Source organism: Nerophis lumbriciformis, linkage group LG18 (assembly GCF_033978685.3).
Source record: "Nerophis lumbriciformis linkage group LG18, RoL_Nlum_v2.1, whole genome shotgun sequence".
Taxonomy (NCBI): domain Eukaryota; kingdom Metazoa; phylum Chordata; class Actinopteri; order Syngnathiformes; family Syngnathidae; genus Nerophis; species Nerophis lumbriciformis.
The window spans coordinates 21571609-21590338 of NC_084565.2; the positions used below are offsets into that span (position 1 = coordinate 21571609).

Sequence of the window (18730 nt, forward strand, 5' to 3'; positions counted from 1 at the left end):
CGACTTATACTCCAGTGCGACTTATATATGTTTTTTTCTTTCTTTATTACGCATTTTCGACCGGTGCGACTTATACTCCGGAGCGACTTATACTCCGAAAAATACGGTACTACTACTACTACTACTAATAATGTTTATGATAATACAAATGCTATATTTGGTCAAAATTGATGACTGCATTACACCATCTTTTGACCTGTATGTGAGGATGTAAAATGATAGAGAGTATATTGTTTATAGTATTTTGTTCCTCCAAAACAAGACAGAAAATGTTTATTAAACTTTTACCTTAATTCATCCGGTTATACAAATTGTTGATTTATGACCTTCGAACATCTTCTTGACTCTAAACATGAGTGACATATGCTCTAGGCCAGGGGTCTGAAACCTTCAATATCAAAAGAGACGTTTTTCCGCCTCTTTTATTGAAGAAAAATAGTATAGAGCGGCAAAACATAACGCAGCTTATAAACTTTTAAGAGTTTTCAGCTTTTTTATTTGACAGGCAAAGCAATCGGTCCATGTAAAATTAAACTCTTTTTCCTTTTCTCTTTTGGAAAGTATTCATGGGTAAGCACACTTGAAAAGCTGAAGTGAACACAGAGGCTAAACTGAACGTACTTGCCCTCCTTGCGTCTCAGAACTCAGCCTGTACGCATTTACGGCCTCACAGACAGTCGGAAATTATAGAACTCTTTTTAAAAATGCAAACTTTTCTCACTTCAGGCATAAAAACTAATCTGGGGGAGCCACAAGAAGGAGGTAGAAGAGCTGTTCTCCAGAGCTGAGAGTTGCAGACCCCTGTTCTAGGCAGAAAAATAAACAATTTTCAAATACATTTTGGCATGAATGTAGGCCCAAAATTGCCCCAAAATTATACTTTGACGAAATAAAAGCATGTTTTATTGTTAAGTTTATGAGCTGGAGTATGTTTATAACTATATTTAGACTTAATATTTTGGTTTATTTCGTCAAGAAAACTAAAGTCAGAAAGACCGCAATTTCTATATCGCATTAAAACACTGCATGCTTCTGGGCACAGCCGCACACATCCTTGGTACAGTGGGTACCCAACATAGCACCTGTTGTTTAGCTCACCAAACTCTCTCTGTATACGGCGCTGCCCCAGGGTAGCTGTGGCTGCAAATGCAGCTTACCACCATCATAGTGTAAATGTGGAGTAAATTAATTATGGGTTCTCAGTGTCGTGCACTTTGAGTCACTAGAAAAAAAACCTGCTATGTAAATAGAATCCATTAAAGGCCTACTGAAACCCACTACTACCGACCACGTAGTCTGATAGTTTATACATCAATGATGAAATCTTAACATTGCAACACATGCCAATACGGCCGGGTTAGTTTACTAAAGCGCAATTTTAAATTTCGCGCAAAATATCCTGCTGAAAACGTCTTGGTATGATGACGTCAGCGCGTGACGTCACGGATTGTAGAGGACATTTTGGGACAGCATGGTGGCCGGCTATTAAGTCGTCTTTTTAATCGCAAAATTCCACATTATTCTGGACATCTGTGTTGGTGAATCTTTTGCAATTTGTTCAATGAACAATGGAGACAGCAAAGAAGAAAGCTGCAGGTGGGAAGCGGTGTATTGCGGCCGACTTCAGCAACACAAACACGGCCGGTGTTTCATTGTTTACATTCCCGAAAGATGACAGTCAATCTTTACCATTGGCCTGTGGAGAACTGGGACAACAGAGATTCTTACCAGGAGGACTTTGAGTTGGATACGCAGACACGGTACCGTGAGTACGCTTCCAAATATTTGATCACTTGCCCGTACGTGCGTGCCGCTTTGTGCATGTCACGTACGTCACTTTGGGGACTTTGGGGAAATATATGTGCTGTATGAACTTTGGGGAGGTGAATGGTGCTTTGCTCTGTGGGATTGAGTGTGTTGTGAAGGTGTTTGAGTTGTATTGGCGGGTTATATGGACGGGAAGGGGGAGGTGTTTGTTATGCGGGATTCATTTGTGGCATATTAAATATAAGCCTGGTTGTGTTGTGGCTAATAGAGTATATATATGACTTGTGTTTATTTACTGTTTTAGTCATTCCCAGCTGAATATCAGGTCCCACCCGCCTCTCACAGCATCTTCCCTATCTGAATCGCTCCCACTGCCCTCTAGTCCTTCACTCTCACTTTCCTCATCCACGAATCTTTCATCCTCGCTCAAATTAATGGGGAAATCATCGCTTTCTCGGTCCGAATCGCTCTCGCTGCTGGTGGGCATGATTGTAAACAATGTGCGAATGTGAGGAGCTCCACAACCTGTGACGTCACACTACTCATCTGCTACTTCCGGTACAGGTAAGGCTTTTTTATCAGCGACCAAAAGTTTCAAACTTTATCGTCGATGTTCTCTACTAAATCCTTTCAGCAAAAATATGGCAATATCGCGAAATGATCAAGTATGACACATAGAATGGACCTGCTATCCCCGTTTAAATAAGAAAATCGCATTTCAGTAGGCCTTTAATCAATTAATAGAGAAGGAAAAAATTCAGGTTGTCTTAGGTTTTGGTGTCAATGGGGCAGCACGGTGGAAGAGGGGTTAGTGCATCTGCCTCACAATACGAAGGTCCTGAGTAGTCCTGAGTTCAATCCCGGGCTCGGGATCTTTCTGTGTGGAGTTTGCATGTTCTCCCTGTGACTGCGTGGGTTCCCTCCGGGTACTCCGGCTTCCTCCCACCTCCAAAGACATGCACCTGGGGATAGGTTGATTGGCAACACTAAACTGGCCCTAGTGTGTGAATGTGAGTGTGAATGTTGTCTGTCTATTTGTGTTGGCCCTGCGATGAGGTGGCGACTTGTCCAGGGTGTACCCCGCCTTCCGCCCAATTGTAGCTGAGATAGGCTCCAGCGACCCCCCGCGACTCCAAAAGGGACAAGCGGTAGAAAATGGATGGATGGATTTATACATGAAAATCGACAAACGATTATAACCCACCAAAAAAAGTGTGGTTTTCAGCGAGTTGTCAAGCAACAGAGGGGGAGTTATGATGCTAATTTTTGGATAATGATGATCAATGAAGCAGCCAAGTAATATGATACACCAGCAACTTATTTTTTTCTAATTTACTAGTTGTTATTTAATTGACAATGAAATTGTCTCTTTAAACTTTTTTTTCTTCCAAAAACGGTTCTTTAGGCCTGGGAATCTCAGTGTACCTTATGATCTTTGGTTAACGATAATGATAACATCGCAATATGCAGTGATGGGCAGTAATGAGCTACATGTCACAAAGTTATGTAGCTTAACTACATTTCCCAGCTTCACTACTTTTTGAACGAGCAGCGATTCCTGTAGCTTAGCTATTTTAAAATCCATGCAGCGAGGTAGCTTCCATCAAAGCTCCAAGTTACAAAGACAGGAAATGGTCTGCGAATCCAGGCCAAAAAAATTACGGAAAAAATACAATGACCTGGATGAGTGAGAAGGTAGAGAACAATAAAACAACATTATAGGGGTGGGGTGCAGGTAGTTGTAGGGTGTCCCCAGCTAAATGACAGATAGTTAATATTAATGGACCCATTTTGGTTAAATGCATGTCATACTGGGGGTCATATATTGTATGTATGTGTATATATGTATATGTGTACAGCTCTGGTAATGGGTACATTCGCACCCACCTGCACAAATGTTCTTCAAAATGTAACAATCAAAATAAATATGACTTTTGTTTTTGTTTACTAGGGCATGCGTATATAATATGCATTAGTTTGACCATTTAAAATCAGCGATAATAAAAAGGAGATGCTTGGAAATAGCATAAAAATGCCCCAAAAACATGGAAAAACGCGATTCATAGCGTTACTTTTTGGTGTAACCATCATGAGCGTTCTGTTCAGGTATATTTATTTTATATTTTTGATAAATCATCATATTTATGTATTACTAAATTTAAATAGGTATTGATCAATCTTTAAGCTGTGTGTATTTGATTTCACTTTGCTTTTGACATTTAGAATTGTAGTTGAAACTTTTACATCCTTGTGTTGCGCTCATGATGGCGTAACCAAACTAGATTTCATTTAATGATCTTATCTTGAATATTTATTCCCTTTTGTACATTTAGTATATTTAAATATTCATTTATAAACATTGAATACATTTCAAATATCAATAAAATGCAATTGCCTTCATCTTATAGGGTAATGTTTAGTTACACCAAGTCATGAGCGTAACACTAAGCTTCATCACTTTGACTTGTAATATCTCTAATTCTGGTAATGTTTTATGCTTTTTTCTTTTTGGAACATGTATTATACATATAATACAATAAAGTCCCATATAAAAATATGTTTCTAGCAATACTTTAATTTTGCCTTTGAAAGTAACACTCCAATGTCCATTAGTGGAGCTGTACACATATATAAGTAGCTTTGATGTAGCAAGCTACCTTTGCCGTGTAGCTTGTTACAATTTTCTGGGGATGGCTTTCCCTGCAGCTTTGCTACATTTAATCGAAAGTAACTTGTAGCTTAGCTTACTACATTTTCCAAGTAGCTTGCCCTTCACATACGTCGGTGCTGCAAAACAAAACAATCTATTTCAAATCTTATATTTTGCAGGGCAAAAAATGACATCTCTTTCTTTAATTGTCATTTATTGAACTAAATTAAACCATTGGAATACTAACGCTCCCATGCATTTCTAGTTAACTAGAGCATGTAAGGCTGACAGTACACATTAATACACGTTGACTTGACTTTATATATTACTGATTGGAAAATATTGTGTATTTACCGAAAGTGTCTCATAAAGCCCCCATGGTAATAACATGGTGTATTTTTACCCCAATGAAACGATGTGGTCTAAAGTTAGCGTGGCCTCTAACTGCCTGCAGTCACTCCGCACACGGTCTGACACCCACGCCGTCTGGGTTACCGGGCCGGGCCGGCAACAGTGGCTGACTGCACCGTTTGTCCCCAAGAGACGGGGTTAAAAATATACCGGATGGCAGATTGTTTGGCCATTAGCTAGAAGCTGTAGGGATGGAAGGAAAACAGTGTTTGAGAGGGATGTTGTGAGCGTAAAAAGCCACCCACTCATCTCTCATGCGTGGCCTAAGTTGAGAACCTAGATGACCTAGGCATAATGACATGGATGGATGATGGTGTGCATGATGATGGCCATTAGTCCAAGCTACCATAACAGATTTGTTTTTTTTTGGGGGGGGGGGGGGGGGGGGGGGGTACAGAGTCTCAGGCTGACACTGTACAGACCTGCACTAAAATGCTACATTCCAGAAACATTGCAGTGCAGTAAATGGTAAATAAATGGTAAATGGGTTACACTTGTATAGCACTTTTCTACCTTCAAGGTACTCAAAGCGCTTTGACACTTATTTCCACATTCACACACACATTCACACACTGATGGCGGGAGCTGCCATGCAAGGCCCTAACCACGACCCATCAGGAGCAAGGGTGAAGTGTCTTGCTTAAGGACACAACGGACATGACGAGGTTGGTAGTAGGTGGGGATGGAACCAGAAAACCCTCAGGTTGCTGGCACGGCCACTCTCCCAACCGCGCCACGCCGTCCCCGTAATTTCTGTTATACTTATCTGATGTGCTTTTTTAAAAATCACTGCACACAATAAGAACAATACTTAATTTATTATAACAATTCACCACCTAAAAAAGAAATACTAGCTCAATAGGAATTTAAACCAATTGATTGCATTCTTTTTTCTGGTAACTTGTTGATAGGCAGAATTCATAAGCGTTACTGTTGCATGTGCCATTAAAATAAGAAATTAGGTTTATAGATCAGTTTATGCATAGGAGATTATTTTGCAATTCAATCTCTGCTCTGTATTAAATGCTTAGTAGGAGAATAATATAGTACAGATTGAGCGCATGGCTCATGGGCAGCGTTATTCTGCTCAATACCAATCTAGTATGGAAACAGGAGTTCAGAACATTTAGAAAGAGATTCCGTAATCAATAATTATTGGATACAATGAGGAAGTTCTTCATAGTAGATCAACAAATATAGTTTACTGGCAATTCCTAATCAAAATTAGATTGATTTACAAAGGTGAGTTAATATTTATTCTTCGGTAACAGTTACGAATGTTGGCAGGCGTATTGAATAGTGGTGAACAAATTGGAATATATCACTTTTGTCAATATTTAAATGTGTTTTAATGACAATGTTGGCGCTATTCCAAATCCATATTGCTGGACTTTGGTGGAGTTCTGCATTCTGCTGAGTACCACTCTGCTATCGACCTCTGGCCTATCTGTCTGGCCCAGTCCATAGAGAGTTTCAGTTGGTTTTCCCCCTCAATATTACACATGTATCAGATCTTTCTATTTATAGGACCCCTGTCCCTCCCGATGATGCCTTGGCGGATGCGGCGCAAGCGTTCTCACGACCCCTGAAGTGTGCTTGGTGCGCAGGCATCTTGGGCATTTAAGGAGGAAATGCCCCTAGTATTACCTTATAAAGTGTTTAGATCATCCAGTGTGCTGAAAGGAAACGACACCTCCGCACAGACCGTGGGCAAAAAGTCTACAAGGCGTGGACGCAGAGGAGAATCACTGAAGTTCTGGAGTTTTATGTGGACTAGAAACGACACAAAAGCCTGCTGATTCTTCATCGGATTTTTAGTGGGTACTAGTGAAGGTGAAAAGAAAGTCTGATGGTAATCATTGAACAGGAAATCGAAACATACTACGATCTAAAAAAAAAAAAAAGATTCTGGTTGCTCAGTACAGTATGAGCAATTCAATTGATTAATTATTGCTGATGCACACAAATAACAATTTATCAAGCAGGTGCTACTAGCATGTAGCTAGTATGGAGCTGAAAACACAATGCCAAGCAGGGAAATGAGGAGAGATGCGAACCAACAAACTACCGTATTTTTCGGAGTATAAGTCGCTCCGGAGTATAAGTCGCACCGGCCAAAAATGCATAATAAAGAAGGAAAAAAACATATATAAGTCACATTTTTGGGGGAAATTTATTTGATAAAACCCAACACCAAGAATAGACATTTGAAAGGCAATTTAAAATACATAAAGAATAGTGAACAACAGGCTGAATAAGTGTACATTATATGAGGCATAAATAACCAACTGAGAACGTGCCTGGTATGTAAACGTTACATATTATGGTAAGAGTCATTCAAATAACTATAACATATAGAACATGCTATACGTTTACCAAACAATCTGCCACTCCCAATCGCTAAATCCCATGAAATCTTATACGTCTAGTCTCTTATGTGAATGAGCTAAATAATATTATTTGATATTTTACGGTAATGTGTTAATAATTTCACACACAAGTCGGTCCTGAGTATAAGTCGCACCCCCGGCCAAACTATGAAGAAACCTGCGACTTATAGTCCAAAAAATACGGTATTTCCTGTTCCTTCTCCAACACGTGTTTTCATCGTCAAACGGTGAGGTTTAAAATTTATAGTGGCTAACTTTTATTTATACAGTAGTACCTCAACTTAAGAGTGTCACAGCTTAAAGGGGAACTCCACTTTTTTGGGGAAGTTTGCCTATAGTTCACAATCATTACGAAAGACATGACTATGAATGTTGTTTTTTTGCATTCTAAATATTAAATATATGCGATCAAAAGTTCGCTTACAATGGAGCCAACGGGAGCTGCGCAATCAAAAAGTTAAACTTAAAGTTAAAGTACCAATGATTGTCACACACACACTAAGTGTGGGGAAATGTGTCCTCTGCATTTGACCCATCCCCTTGTTCACCCCCTGGGAGGTGAGGGGAGCAGTGGGCAGCAGAGGTGGCCGCGCCCAGGAATCATTTTTGGTGATTCAACCCCCAATTCCAACCCTTGATACTGAGTGCCAAGCAGGGAGGTAATGGGTCCCATTTTTATAGTCTTTGGTATAAAGCCCTTTAAAAAACACCCAAACACCCCATTTGAGGTTTTCTCTGCATGATGTAAGTATATATGTAATGTAGTAACGGGCACATTTATAAAAACATAAATTTTGGCGCATTAATTTAAAAAATACATCAAAAAGTTTTAGTTTTTTTTCTTCATCACTGATTATCACCTACTGTACAAAGTCTTCTGGGATGTTCACATATTCCCATTTAGGTGAAGAATGACCCATAATAAGGGGGATAGCGGGGGGTAACACGCGTCTTTTCGTGTCATCTTCGTCAGTATATTATTCTGTACACACATTATGTATATATTCGTATATATGTTAGATTTTTTGTCGCTATTTTAGTCTATTTATACTTGCATTGTCCTTTCTATCCTTACACTTTCCATCATTGTAACTGAGCTACTGTGTTGAACAATTTCCCTTGTGGATCATTAAAGTTTTTCTAAGTCTAAGTCTAAGTTTCGGGTCTTATAATGGCTGTCAAAGTGTCCCAACTTGTCGGAATACCTACTCAGAGATCTCATGTCCAGGTGAGATGCATGATTTATGATCTAGAATAAACTTACAGGGAACAAGGAAGCGAGAAAGCAGTAGACCACTCAATGATGTAAACATAGGCAGACATGGGAGTGATCAAGGCGCCGCTATAAAAAGTTTGTCTGCGTTAGCGCTTATAATAAAAATATCATTAATACTTGGTTAATATTCCAATCATGAAATGTAAATGGAGTATTGTTGGCGGTTTTTGAATGGTTATTTATTGGATTTTATGGCCGATTTTATGGGCACCCATTGGCTCGGCTGAAAGCAACCTTTTATTTACAAGTTAGAATGCATTTTTTTTTAAATCCACCCATTGTCACATCTATCATAATGATTGTGAACTATAGGCAAAATTCCAGAAAAAGTGCAGTTCCTCTTTAAGGGTGTTTTGAGATAAGAACGGTCTCTCAGCAAATTGTTATACTTTAAGTTGCAAACACAAATTAGTTACGAGCAACTCCGCCATTGATTGGTGTAACTGTAGCGAATGCCACAGTGAACTCCGTAAGATCTACCGAAAACATCCAGTCTTACTCACCAGCTATAGCTTATAGCTATAGATAGACAAGAATTTGTTTTCCAACCATTGGAAGGAAGAATGTGAAGGACAGTACTGAGAAGAAGAACAGCCGTTGATTGGAGATACAATTGTTTTGATTTAACCAATTTTCCTCGAAAGTTGCGGTACTACTGTATTTAAAAAACAAAACAATAAATGAAGAGGCGCATTTAAGTAGGGGTTGCAAAGGGGCAAAGAATGTTAGGTTAATTTTCTAGAGCAGTGGTGTGCATTTGTTGGCCCACAGCATATTGTCAAAATAAAATCAAACTAAAACACAGTAAAGCTGTAAACACATGTCTTCATAGCAATAGCTACTAATAATATGCTTTGCAACCTCCAACACAAACTTGACACAACAAACAGCATCGCTCTGTCATATAAATAATCTTTGACTAGCTTTTTTGCTGTAGGTCATCAAAAACAGCCAATTCTCAGAAATGCCGAGTGAAGAAAGAAGTGCGGCCCTCAGTCCTTAACTCTGAAAATGTGGCCCCCAAAACAATTTAGTTGAATAAGCCTGATCTAGGGACTACAAATAGAGAGAATTCAAGGGTTTTAACAAGAGTTCATATTCGTTTTTGTGATAGCAAATTCTCATATGTTTTTGTCGTGAGCATGCAATCATATAAATTGTTTTTTCCAATATATGACAATTTTTTGCCTGTTCATTCTTTTCCACATATGACACTTAAATATAATTTAAATTGACTTTGCTGCAAAGATGTTTTCGTATAACTTCCCTTTGAAGACAAACCTGACATTTTTCCGACTGTTTTGTTTATTCCTCTCAATTTTGATGTGTTCCAGTAAATTCATCGCCATGTAAATGTGTCTCAATTTGCAATAAATGCTTTTACATTCACTTGACCAAAATCTATCATGGCATTTACGTACACATCACAAACCTAAAAACATCCAATACAAAAGATTTATAAAAAAACAACATAATTTACGTGAAAAATACTAATATGTTTGTTATTGTGGTTGCAGTAGTTTGCAGTGTGACATAGTGAAATTACACACCTCTGCACATTACAAGCATAATATAAACACAAACTCAAATTCTCACCGGCATTGAAAGTAAACAGGTTTTTAAAAAGAGAGTAATATTTTATCTGAGTCTTTACATTAGTTTGCTCGTTGATGATTTGTTTGGTTTTATATTGTGTAGTTATATTTATATGGTACCGCATTGTTCGAGGTATAAGTCGCACCGGAGTATAACTCGCACCTGCCGAAAATGCATAATAAAGAAGGAAAAAAACATATATAAGTCGCACTGGAGCCCGGCCAAACTATGAAAAAAACTGCGACTTATAGTCCGAAAAATACGGTAATTATTATTCTGTGACTGTAAATTGCTTGCTTGTTTTCTTATTGATGCTTTTATTTTATTTTTTTTCTGTATTGTGTAGTTATAATTATATGCTTTTACTTGTAATTGTATTGAATTGTGGACCCCAGGAAGACTAGTGGGTTGTTGAGGCAACCAGCTAATGGGGATCCTTAATAAAAATCAAATCAAATCAAACTGTGCATTATCGTCATAGCAAGTCTTGCATGGGATCTCATTGATGTGTAGGTCTACTGAAAGAAGTGCCCAGCGATTGATATATCTGTCAGTGTTATGGTCAAAAATATAATAGTTCTCTGCCAAGGTGGTAACAGGTGAATTTAAAGTATCTGTTTTGGTTCAAAGTTAAGTTTAGATAGAATAAACACCCATATGAACATACCGCACCATCTTAACATAGAAACGTTTGGTTGATGACTTCATTAAACGTGGGAGTGGGGGTTCAAGGCAGTTCACGTTGGGGCCATTGCCAAGAAATGTGCAGGAAATATTTTGTCTAATTTTAACAGGAGATAATTGAATTGCCTCGATATTTCTGATAGAGAAGACGTAGCAACAACACTATCTATAACATGATGCAATTTGAACAACTAAAAAAAGTGTAAACAAAAAGAGTGTTAATTACAAACTGCTGACAATGCTCACAAATGTGAGAATAGCTTGCCAGTCCACGCCTTAGTTGCCAAGCTATTTAAAAAAAATGAATTATATTCATGCATTTAATGACACAGCAACGGCATGCATAGCAACAATTCATTTGAATGGAAAAGTACATATAAAGCTCACCTACTTTGCCCGTCGGCTCACCTTTGAGATGCACCTTATTGTTGGCGGGAAGAGTTGCACATCAATGACGCACAGATAGAGACGTCTGATCCAGTGGAGAAGTGTGTGCGCTGATGTCATCAAGCTGATGAAGAAGGAGAGCGCTGCCCTCCAACAGCTGGCTGAGTCAACCCGCCCTCCTCCTCCTCCTCCTCCTGTCACCATGTATGCAGCGCCAATGCTCCTGTGCGCTTTAACACACATTTGAGCATCAATGGTTGACCTAATAGATAAACATACAGTTCACAAGATGAGTCGCATTAATGGCTGATCTAATAAAGAAACATACAATTTACAAGATGAGCATGAATTACTTGCAGTTTTTTCTACACAACAAAACAGGAGGTCGACAATTGTAAGAAAACAAGTTGACCCTTGTGTGTGAATGTGAGTGTGAATGTTGTCTATCTGTGTTGGCCCTGCGATGAGGTGGCGACGTGTACAGGGTGCACCCTGCCTTCCGCCCGAGTACAGCTGGGATTGGCTCCAGCTCCTGCGACCCGGCGGTAGAAAATGGATGGATGGAAGGGCACAGAAGCACCTCTAAACTAAAACAATGTTCATTTATATACAACTGTAACTATCAAAAAGCTTACTAACTTAATGTCTGTCATGCAAATTTAAAAATAAATGAACCTCTATTTGACCATTTTAACTAACTAAAATAAAGCAATACTCTGAAGACACCTGACAAACACATAATAGAGAATTGCAGACCAATTACCATCCTAATGACTGCGGACATTGCACAGTAAGTGATGTTTTATTATGTTTGTTGGCTCTCATGAAGTCTGCAGTGAGCAGTAATCAGTGATGTTAAAAAAAGCGAACGGTGTGATGCGTATTTTAAATTAATGTGAAGCATATGCTAAAATTTTGCTAAATACGTGAATATTAAATGTTATTATAATTGTGTCAAATACTACATATATGTACTTACAGCATGTACCGTATTTTTCGGAGTATAAGTCGCACCGGAGTATAAGTCGCACCTGCCTAAAATGCATAATAAAGAAGGAAAAAAACATATATAAATTGCACTGGAGCCCGGCCAAACTATGAAAAAAACTGCGACTTATAGTCCGAAAAATACGGTATATACAACCTTAATGGAGGTGTTTGGATGTTTTTAGGGGCTTTGTTGGTAAAATAGAGCGACTCCCGTAGGCTAAGGTGGTCACGGTATGATTTTTTTTTATTACGGTTATTGTGACCAAAATGATCATGGTTATCATTATTATCTGAGTATTTTTAAATGTGTTCAAAAATTTCACAAATATTTTAACCAAGTTGTATTTAAAAAAAAATCAACACAATCTAAATGTATGTATGTACCTCAAGTAGAAAATTCAATGTGCATATGACAGCAATACCAGTATAATAAAGTGACAGTTTTTGGTACTTTTGTGTGTGTTTTGGGTAAAAAACATTGTAATTGTTGAACATAAAAATCTCATTTTATTTTACAAATAACTAACTGTGCTGATCAGTTGTTATACATTGTTTTCTTACACTTCTGAGTCTCATTTGCAAGTATTGTATAGTAAACTTTACACGCAGTTGCAATTCCAAGATGATAGTTGACAGTAGTGTATAGACTATGGTGTGTTGCTGTAGCAAGGAAGTAGTCTTTGCCTGTAAGCTGAATGTGCCAGTCTTTTCCTTAGTTAAGATTTAAAAAGTGTTTATACTGTAAGTATTGCATTCATTGCACACCAGCAGTTTGATTCTACCGTGCATCTTTAGTTGTAGTTTTGATTACAAAATTTGGAGGTGTTGAATCCACATGTAACATCGCTAATGCTACCCAGTAGCATGTCTGTCATATCCAATGTAAATTAGCGACTGGTACGCTTCTACAGTGGCTTTACAAAAAAGTTAAAAGAAAAAAAAAAAAACACACTCAGAGAGAGCCTGAGTCATATCCAGACAATTGTTTGGGCATTTGACTTGATGTCTGAACTAAAAAAGTGATACTGACATCAGACAGTGGCATAAATAATTAAACATCCCCACAAAACCCAATACATGGGTGATATAACGCAAAAGTGCACTAATATACGGCCTGGGTGTAGCCAAGAAATTTGCATTTTGGGGCAGTCACCACAGCTTGCGATGCATTTACATTACAGTTCAATCATAGCACTGACATTTGAGAAAGAAATACAAAACAAAAGAGTAAAGGAAAGTACCGCTCATCTCACGGCTCATTTTTGGGAACATGTGTCCAGCCATATTATTGACTATTCTGGGAACGTGACACAATGCAACATGCTAAAAATATGAAAATTATTAAGACAGATAGCGCACATGCAGGACGAAAAAAATACACATGCATCATCCCTGGAGGTGTCTCAAAGAGTACACAGCTCTGATGCAATAGTTGGCAACAAACCTCCAGAGAATACTGCACTGTAACTCTCATTGCAGCAAGCTAATCACCAATAGCCAGGGGACATCATTGTTTCTCATTCAAGTGTTTGTGTGGCCTGCACGTGCGTCATTAGTGGTCTAAACACTGCAAGCTTCAATAACAATAAGGGCCTGATTTACTAAGATCTAAATACCACACGCTAAACAGCGTGTGTCATCTATAAAATAGCATGTGGGCGCGGGCTGGGCGATATGGCCTTTTTTTAATATCTCGATATTTTTAGGCCATATCGCGATACACGATATATATCTCGATATTTTGCCTAAGCCTTGAATGAACACTTGATGCATTTAATCACAGCAGTATGATGATTCTATGTGTCTACATTAAAACATTCTTCTTCATAATGCATTAATATATGCTCATTTTAAACTTTCAGGCAGAGAAGGAAATCATAACTAAGTCAATTGACCAAAACTGTATTTATTAAGCTGTTATTAAGCAGTGGCACAAACATTCATGTCATTTCCAAAACAGAAAGTGCAAGATTGTCAGAGACATTTTAAAACAAGCTATTAGTGCACTTTTTTGTGCATGATGTCACTAAGATGACTTATCAAAACAACACTAAATTAAAGTGCACTTTTTGTACAGAACGCCACTACAATAGTGTAAAAACATGATGTCACACAAGATATTTCAATAAGTGTTAAATAAAAATGAGCTGAATAATAGGAAATCAAATAGTGTTCGTCCTTCGCTATGTGGTAGGTTCCTGCGGACGTTATCTCCTTTTGTCGTGGACTCTTTTTTTCATACGGTGTTGATGTGGAAATGTTTGCCCCAGCATTTTGATGGTGTGGCACCGAACAGAGATGTTGACATGCGGAGTAAGCACCCTTCATTCTCGAGCGGGTGACTTTTCAAATGATGCTACGTATTATCGTGTATGCTACCTGTTTGCGTTTTAACATGTTAATGTTTTTTGCTAGCATTTAGCTAATTTTCTTGATATAGATCTATAAATCCTGGATTTTGTCGGTTTGCGCCATCTTGCAAGTATGCTAATGTTGGCATGCTAACAATACAGTTCAATGTAGTGCATTTTGTACCTTTAATCCTAAAAATAATGGATTTTAATCGGTATGCTACTTGTTCGCGTTTTGACATGTTAATGTTGTACGCGAGCATTTAGCTAATTTTCTTGATATAAATCGTGGCTTTTGTCGGTTGGCGCCATCTTGCAAGTATGCTAATGTTTGCCATTTTGGCATGTTAACAATATAGTTCAATGTAGCGCATTTTGTACGTTTAATCCTAAAAATAATGGATTTTGATCGGTATGCTACCTGTTCGCCACCTGCTGTTTTTCTTGGGAATTAATTCTTCCTTCATTTGTTACCAGATTCGCACCTTCTTTCTCTCGTATTACCACTCGCACCACAGCTAAATTTAGCCATGCTGCTACGTCTCTGCGCCGCGAGGGCCTATACATATGTGACGTACGTATGTCGTGACAGTATGTGACGTGTGTAAGAAGGTGCGCTTGCTGTCTGTGAGAAGGAGACACAAGAAAGAGTGAGAAGAGCCTGTCGTGTAATGCCAGCAGCTAAAAGCAACTGCGTGAGAACGTATACTCCGATATCACGATATAGTAATTTTCTATATCGCAGAGACAAACCCGCGATATATCGCGTGTATCAATATATCGCCCAGCCCTATGTGGGCGTGTTGTGTGCGATTTACAAACATTGGTTGTACAATTCTAAGGGGGTGCTGACTGCCTTATTTAAATGAGGGCATCACCACCGAGACACTTTTATTTACCAAAAATCCATGTTATCAATCTACATGTGGCATTTTGCTATGTTTTCAAACATGTAGGATGTAGAGTCGTGGTCATAATGTCATGGCTGTCTTGAGTTTTCAATCATTTCTACAACTCTTATTTTTTTTTGTGATAGAGTGATTGGAGCACATACTTGTTGGTCACAAAAAACATTCATGAAGTTTGGTTCTTTTATGAATTTATTATGGGTCTACTGAAAATGTGAGCAAATCTGCTGGGTCAAAAGTATACATACAGCAATGTTCATATATGGTTACATGTCCCTTGGCAAGTTTCACTGCAATAAGGCGCTTTTGGTAGCCATCCACAAGCTTCTGGGTGAATTTTTGATCACTCCTCTTGACAAAATTGGTGCAGTTCAGCTAAATTTGTTGGCTTCCTGACATGGGCTTGTTTCTTCAGCATTGTCCACACATTTAGGTCAAGACTTTGGGAAGGCCATTCTAAAACCTTAATTCTAGCCTGATTTAGCCATTCCTTTACCACTTTTGACGTGTGTTTGGGGTCATTGTCCTGTTGGAACACCCAACTGCACCCAAGACCCAACCTCCGTGCTGATGATTTTAGGTTGTCCTGAAGAATTTGGAGGTAATCCTCCTTTTTCATTGTCCCATTTACTCTCTGTAAAGCACCAGTTCCATTGGCATCTGACATCACATGGACAAAGATGAGACCTTCTGGAGGAAAGTTCTGTGGTCAGATGAAACAAAAATATGTTTGGAGGAGAAAAGGTGAGGCCTTTAATCCCAGGAACACCATTCCTACCGTCAAGCATGGTGGTGGTAGTATTGTGCTCTGGACCTGTTTTGTTGCCAATGGAACTGGTGCTTTACAGAGAGTAAATGGGACGATAATAATATATCTTCTATGTGAAAAAAATGAACGCCATTAAAGAACACTAGCAAAACGCATCAATTCAATTTGTTTTATTCAGCCCTTTAGCTCCTCAAGGAGCTATACAATTTAACACACACGTACAGGACAGAGGATTTTTGTCTGTCCATCGTCTGATCCTGCAGCCATGGGTGGAACTGTGTCAGTTTGCACATATTTCTCTTAGGTGCTAAATAAAAAGCAAAAAAGTGCTCGCAAAACGGTGAGGAGTGTGCTCATAATTATACCTGCATCTTCTCTTCCAATTATTTTCGCCTATTTGATGATCAGCATTAGAGATGCCCGATATTATCGGGCATCTCTAATGCTTTAAAATGTAATATCGGAAATTATCGGTATCGGTTTCAACCTCCCGATTTTCCCGGGAGACTCCCGAATTTCAGTGCCCCTCCCGAAAATCTCCCGGGGCAACCATTCTCCCGATTTCTACCCGGACAACATTATTGGGGGCGTGCCTTAAAGTCACTGCCTTTAGCGTCTTCTACAACCTGTCGTCACGTCCGCTTTTTCTCCATACAAACAGCGTGCCGGCCCAGTCACATAATATATGCGGCTTTTACACACACACAAGTGAATGCAAGGCAAACTTGATCAACAGCCGTACAGGTCACACTGAGGGTGGCCGTATAAACAACTTTAACACTGTTACAAATATGCACCACACTGTGAACCCACACCAAACAAGAATGACAAACACATTTCGGGAGAACATCCGCACCGCAACACAACATAATCACAACAGAACAAATACCCAGAACCCATTGCAGCACTAACTCTTCCGGGACGCTACAATATACCCCCCCGCCCCCCCACCACCACCAAACCCCGCACCCCCTCCCCCCATCTCCCGAATTCGGAGGTCTCAAGGTTGGCAAGTATGCTCTAGTATACTCTGGACTGAAGCTGTGTGTCTTCATTGTTTTTGTAGCTGTTGTTTTAAGGCATGTTTAAAAAAAAATTAAATAATGCACTTTGTGAAAGTCAAAGTATAGTATTTCCCATAGTTGTAGTGGGAATTAGGATTATCTCAGGGAGAGCATGTCCCAAATTCCAAGCTGCTGTTTTGAGGCATGTTAAAAAAAATAATGCACTTTGTGACTTCAAGAATAAATATGGCAGTGCCATGTTGGCACTTTTTTCCATAACTTGAGTTGAAGTTGTTCTCTTATTTCGGAAAACCTAGTTTTTGATTGATTGATTGAAACTTGTATTAGTAGATTGCACAGTGAAGTACATATTCCGTACAACTTACCACTAAATGGTAACACCCGAATAAGTTTTTCAACTTGTTTAAGTCGGGGTCCACGTTAATCAATTCATGGTAAAGTTACATTGTTTAATGCATCCAGTGGGGCATCACAACAAAATTAGGCATAATAATGTGTTAATTCCACGACTGTATATATCGGTATCGGTTGATATCGGAATCGGTAATCAAGAGTTGGACAATATCGGAATATCGGATATCGGTAAAAAAGCCATTATCGGACATCTCTAATCAGCATATATTTTGCATATTGTTGAAGACAGACGCAAAATGAACTGCACGCCTTATTCTGCTCACTTAAGAGACACATTACACTTAGCATACACAAAGCTGATCTACTAAACGTGTGCAATCAAGTTTGCGTGTGTTTTAGTGTACGCAAACCTTTAGTAAATCAGGCCCTAAAAGGGCATTAGACACCATGTAGAAATAATAGCGTATTTCTTTAAATAGTGACTGCAAAAGTGAAATAGATGACGTGCTCCAAAATAATTATGACAACCAATTGAATGAATACATTACACAGCTTAAATGATGTCACCCTAGAAAAAAAAAGTGGTGTCTTACCTTTAGACTTGGCATTATGGATATATTTCCCACAGCACACATCACCTGCATAGATAACAAGGCACCTGTAAAGCTGAAGATTATGGTGGAGGTTAAAGAAGAAGACCATTATCTATTGCATACAGGACAAACAACTAGTGATCTAGCCAACAATATGGAATAATATATAGTTTACTATATTACCCTTTCTAAAACGCATTATTCCCTGCAATTGAGTAAATGAATGCCATCCTCCACAGTGGGAATTAGTATGTCAATAAAATGCTTTAAAACACGTCAAAAAAAGCTGTAATTGTCATGATCCCGTAGTCTAGATCACGTTTTGTTTAGTTATGTTCTGTTTGTTTAAAACTCCATTAGTCCCTGTTTTTACGCTCCCTTGTTTGGTCACCATGACAACTGATTAGTTTCACCTGTCCTAATGTGACTCACGCACCTGTTTCAATCACGACATTATTATTTAAGCCTGTTTTGCCAGTGAGTTGTCCTGGCGACATTACTCTGTTCTTGCTCTTTTCAGGATAGTTCCATGCTAGTATTCTTGTTCACAGTTCATGCTGCTCTGCTCATGTCACAGTA

General features: G+C 38.8%; 1 protein-coding gene across 7 annotated transcripts in view; it reads right to left on the minus strand.

Annotated features, from left to right (window-relative positions):
• Positions 1-18730, minus strand: part of mef2b (myocyte enhancer factor 2b) — a 39013-nt gene that overhangs the window by 17653 nt on the left and 2630 nt on the right. For 2 of the 7 annotated variants that reach the window (XM_061977821.1, XM_061977820.1), the window contains exons 2-3: positions 18152-18224; positions 11166-11391 (exon numbers count right to left, since the gene is read on the minus strand). In XM_061977821.1, the coding sequence (XP_061833805.1) occupies positions 11166-11391; positions 18152-18224 (299 nt within the window). Of the gene's footprint in view, positions 1-11165; positions 11424-18151; positions 18225-18730 lie in introns of all 7 variants that reach the window. The other 5 variants (XM_061977825.1, XM_061977826.1, XM_061977823.1 and 2 more) reach the window with 5 other exon arrangements.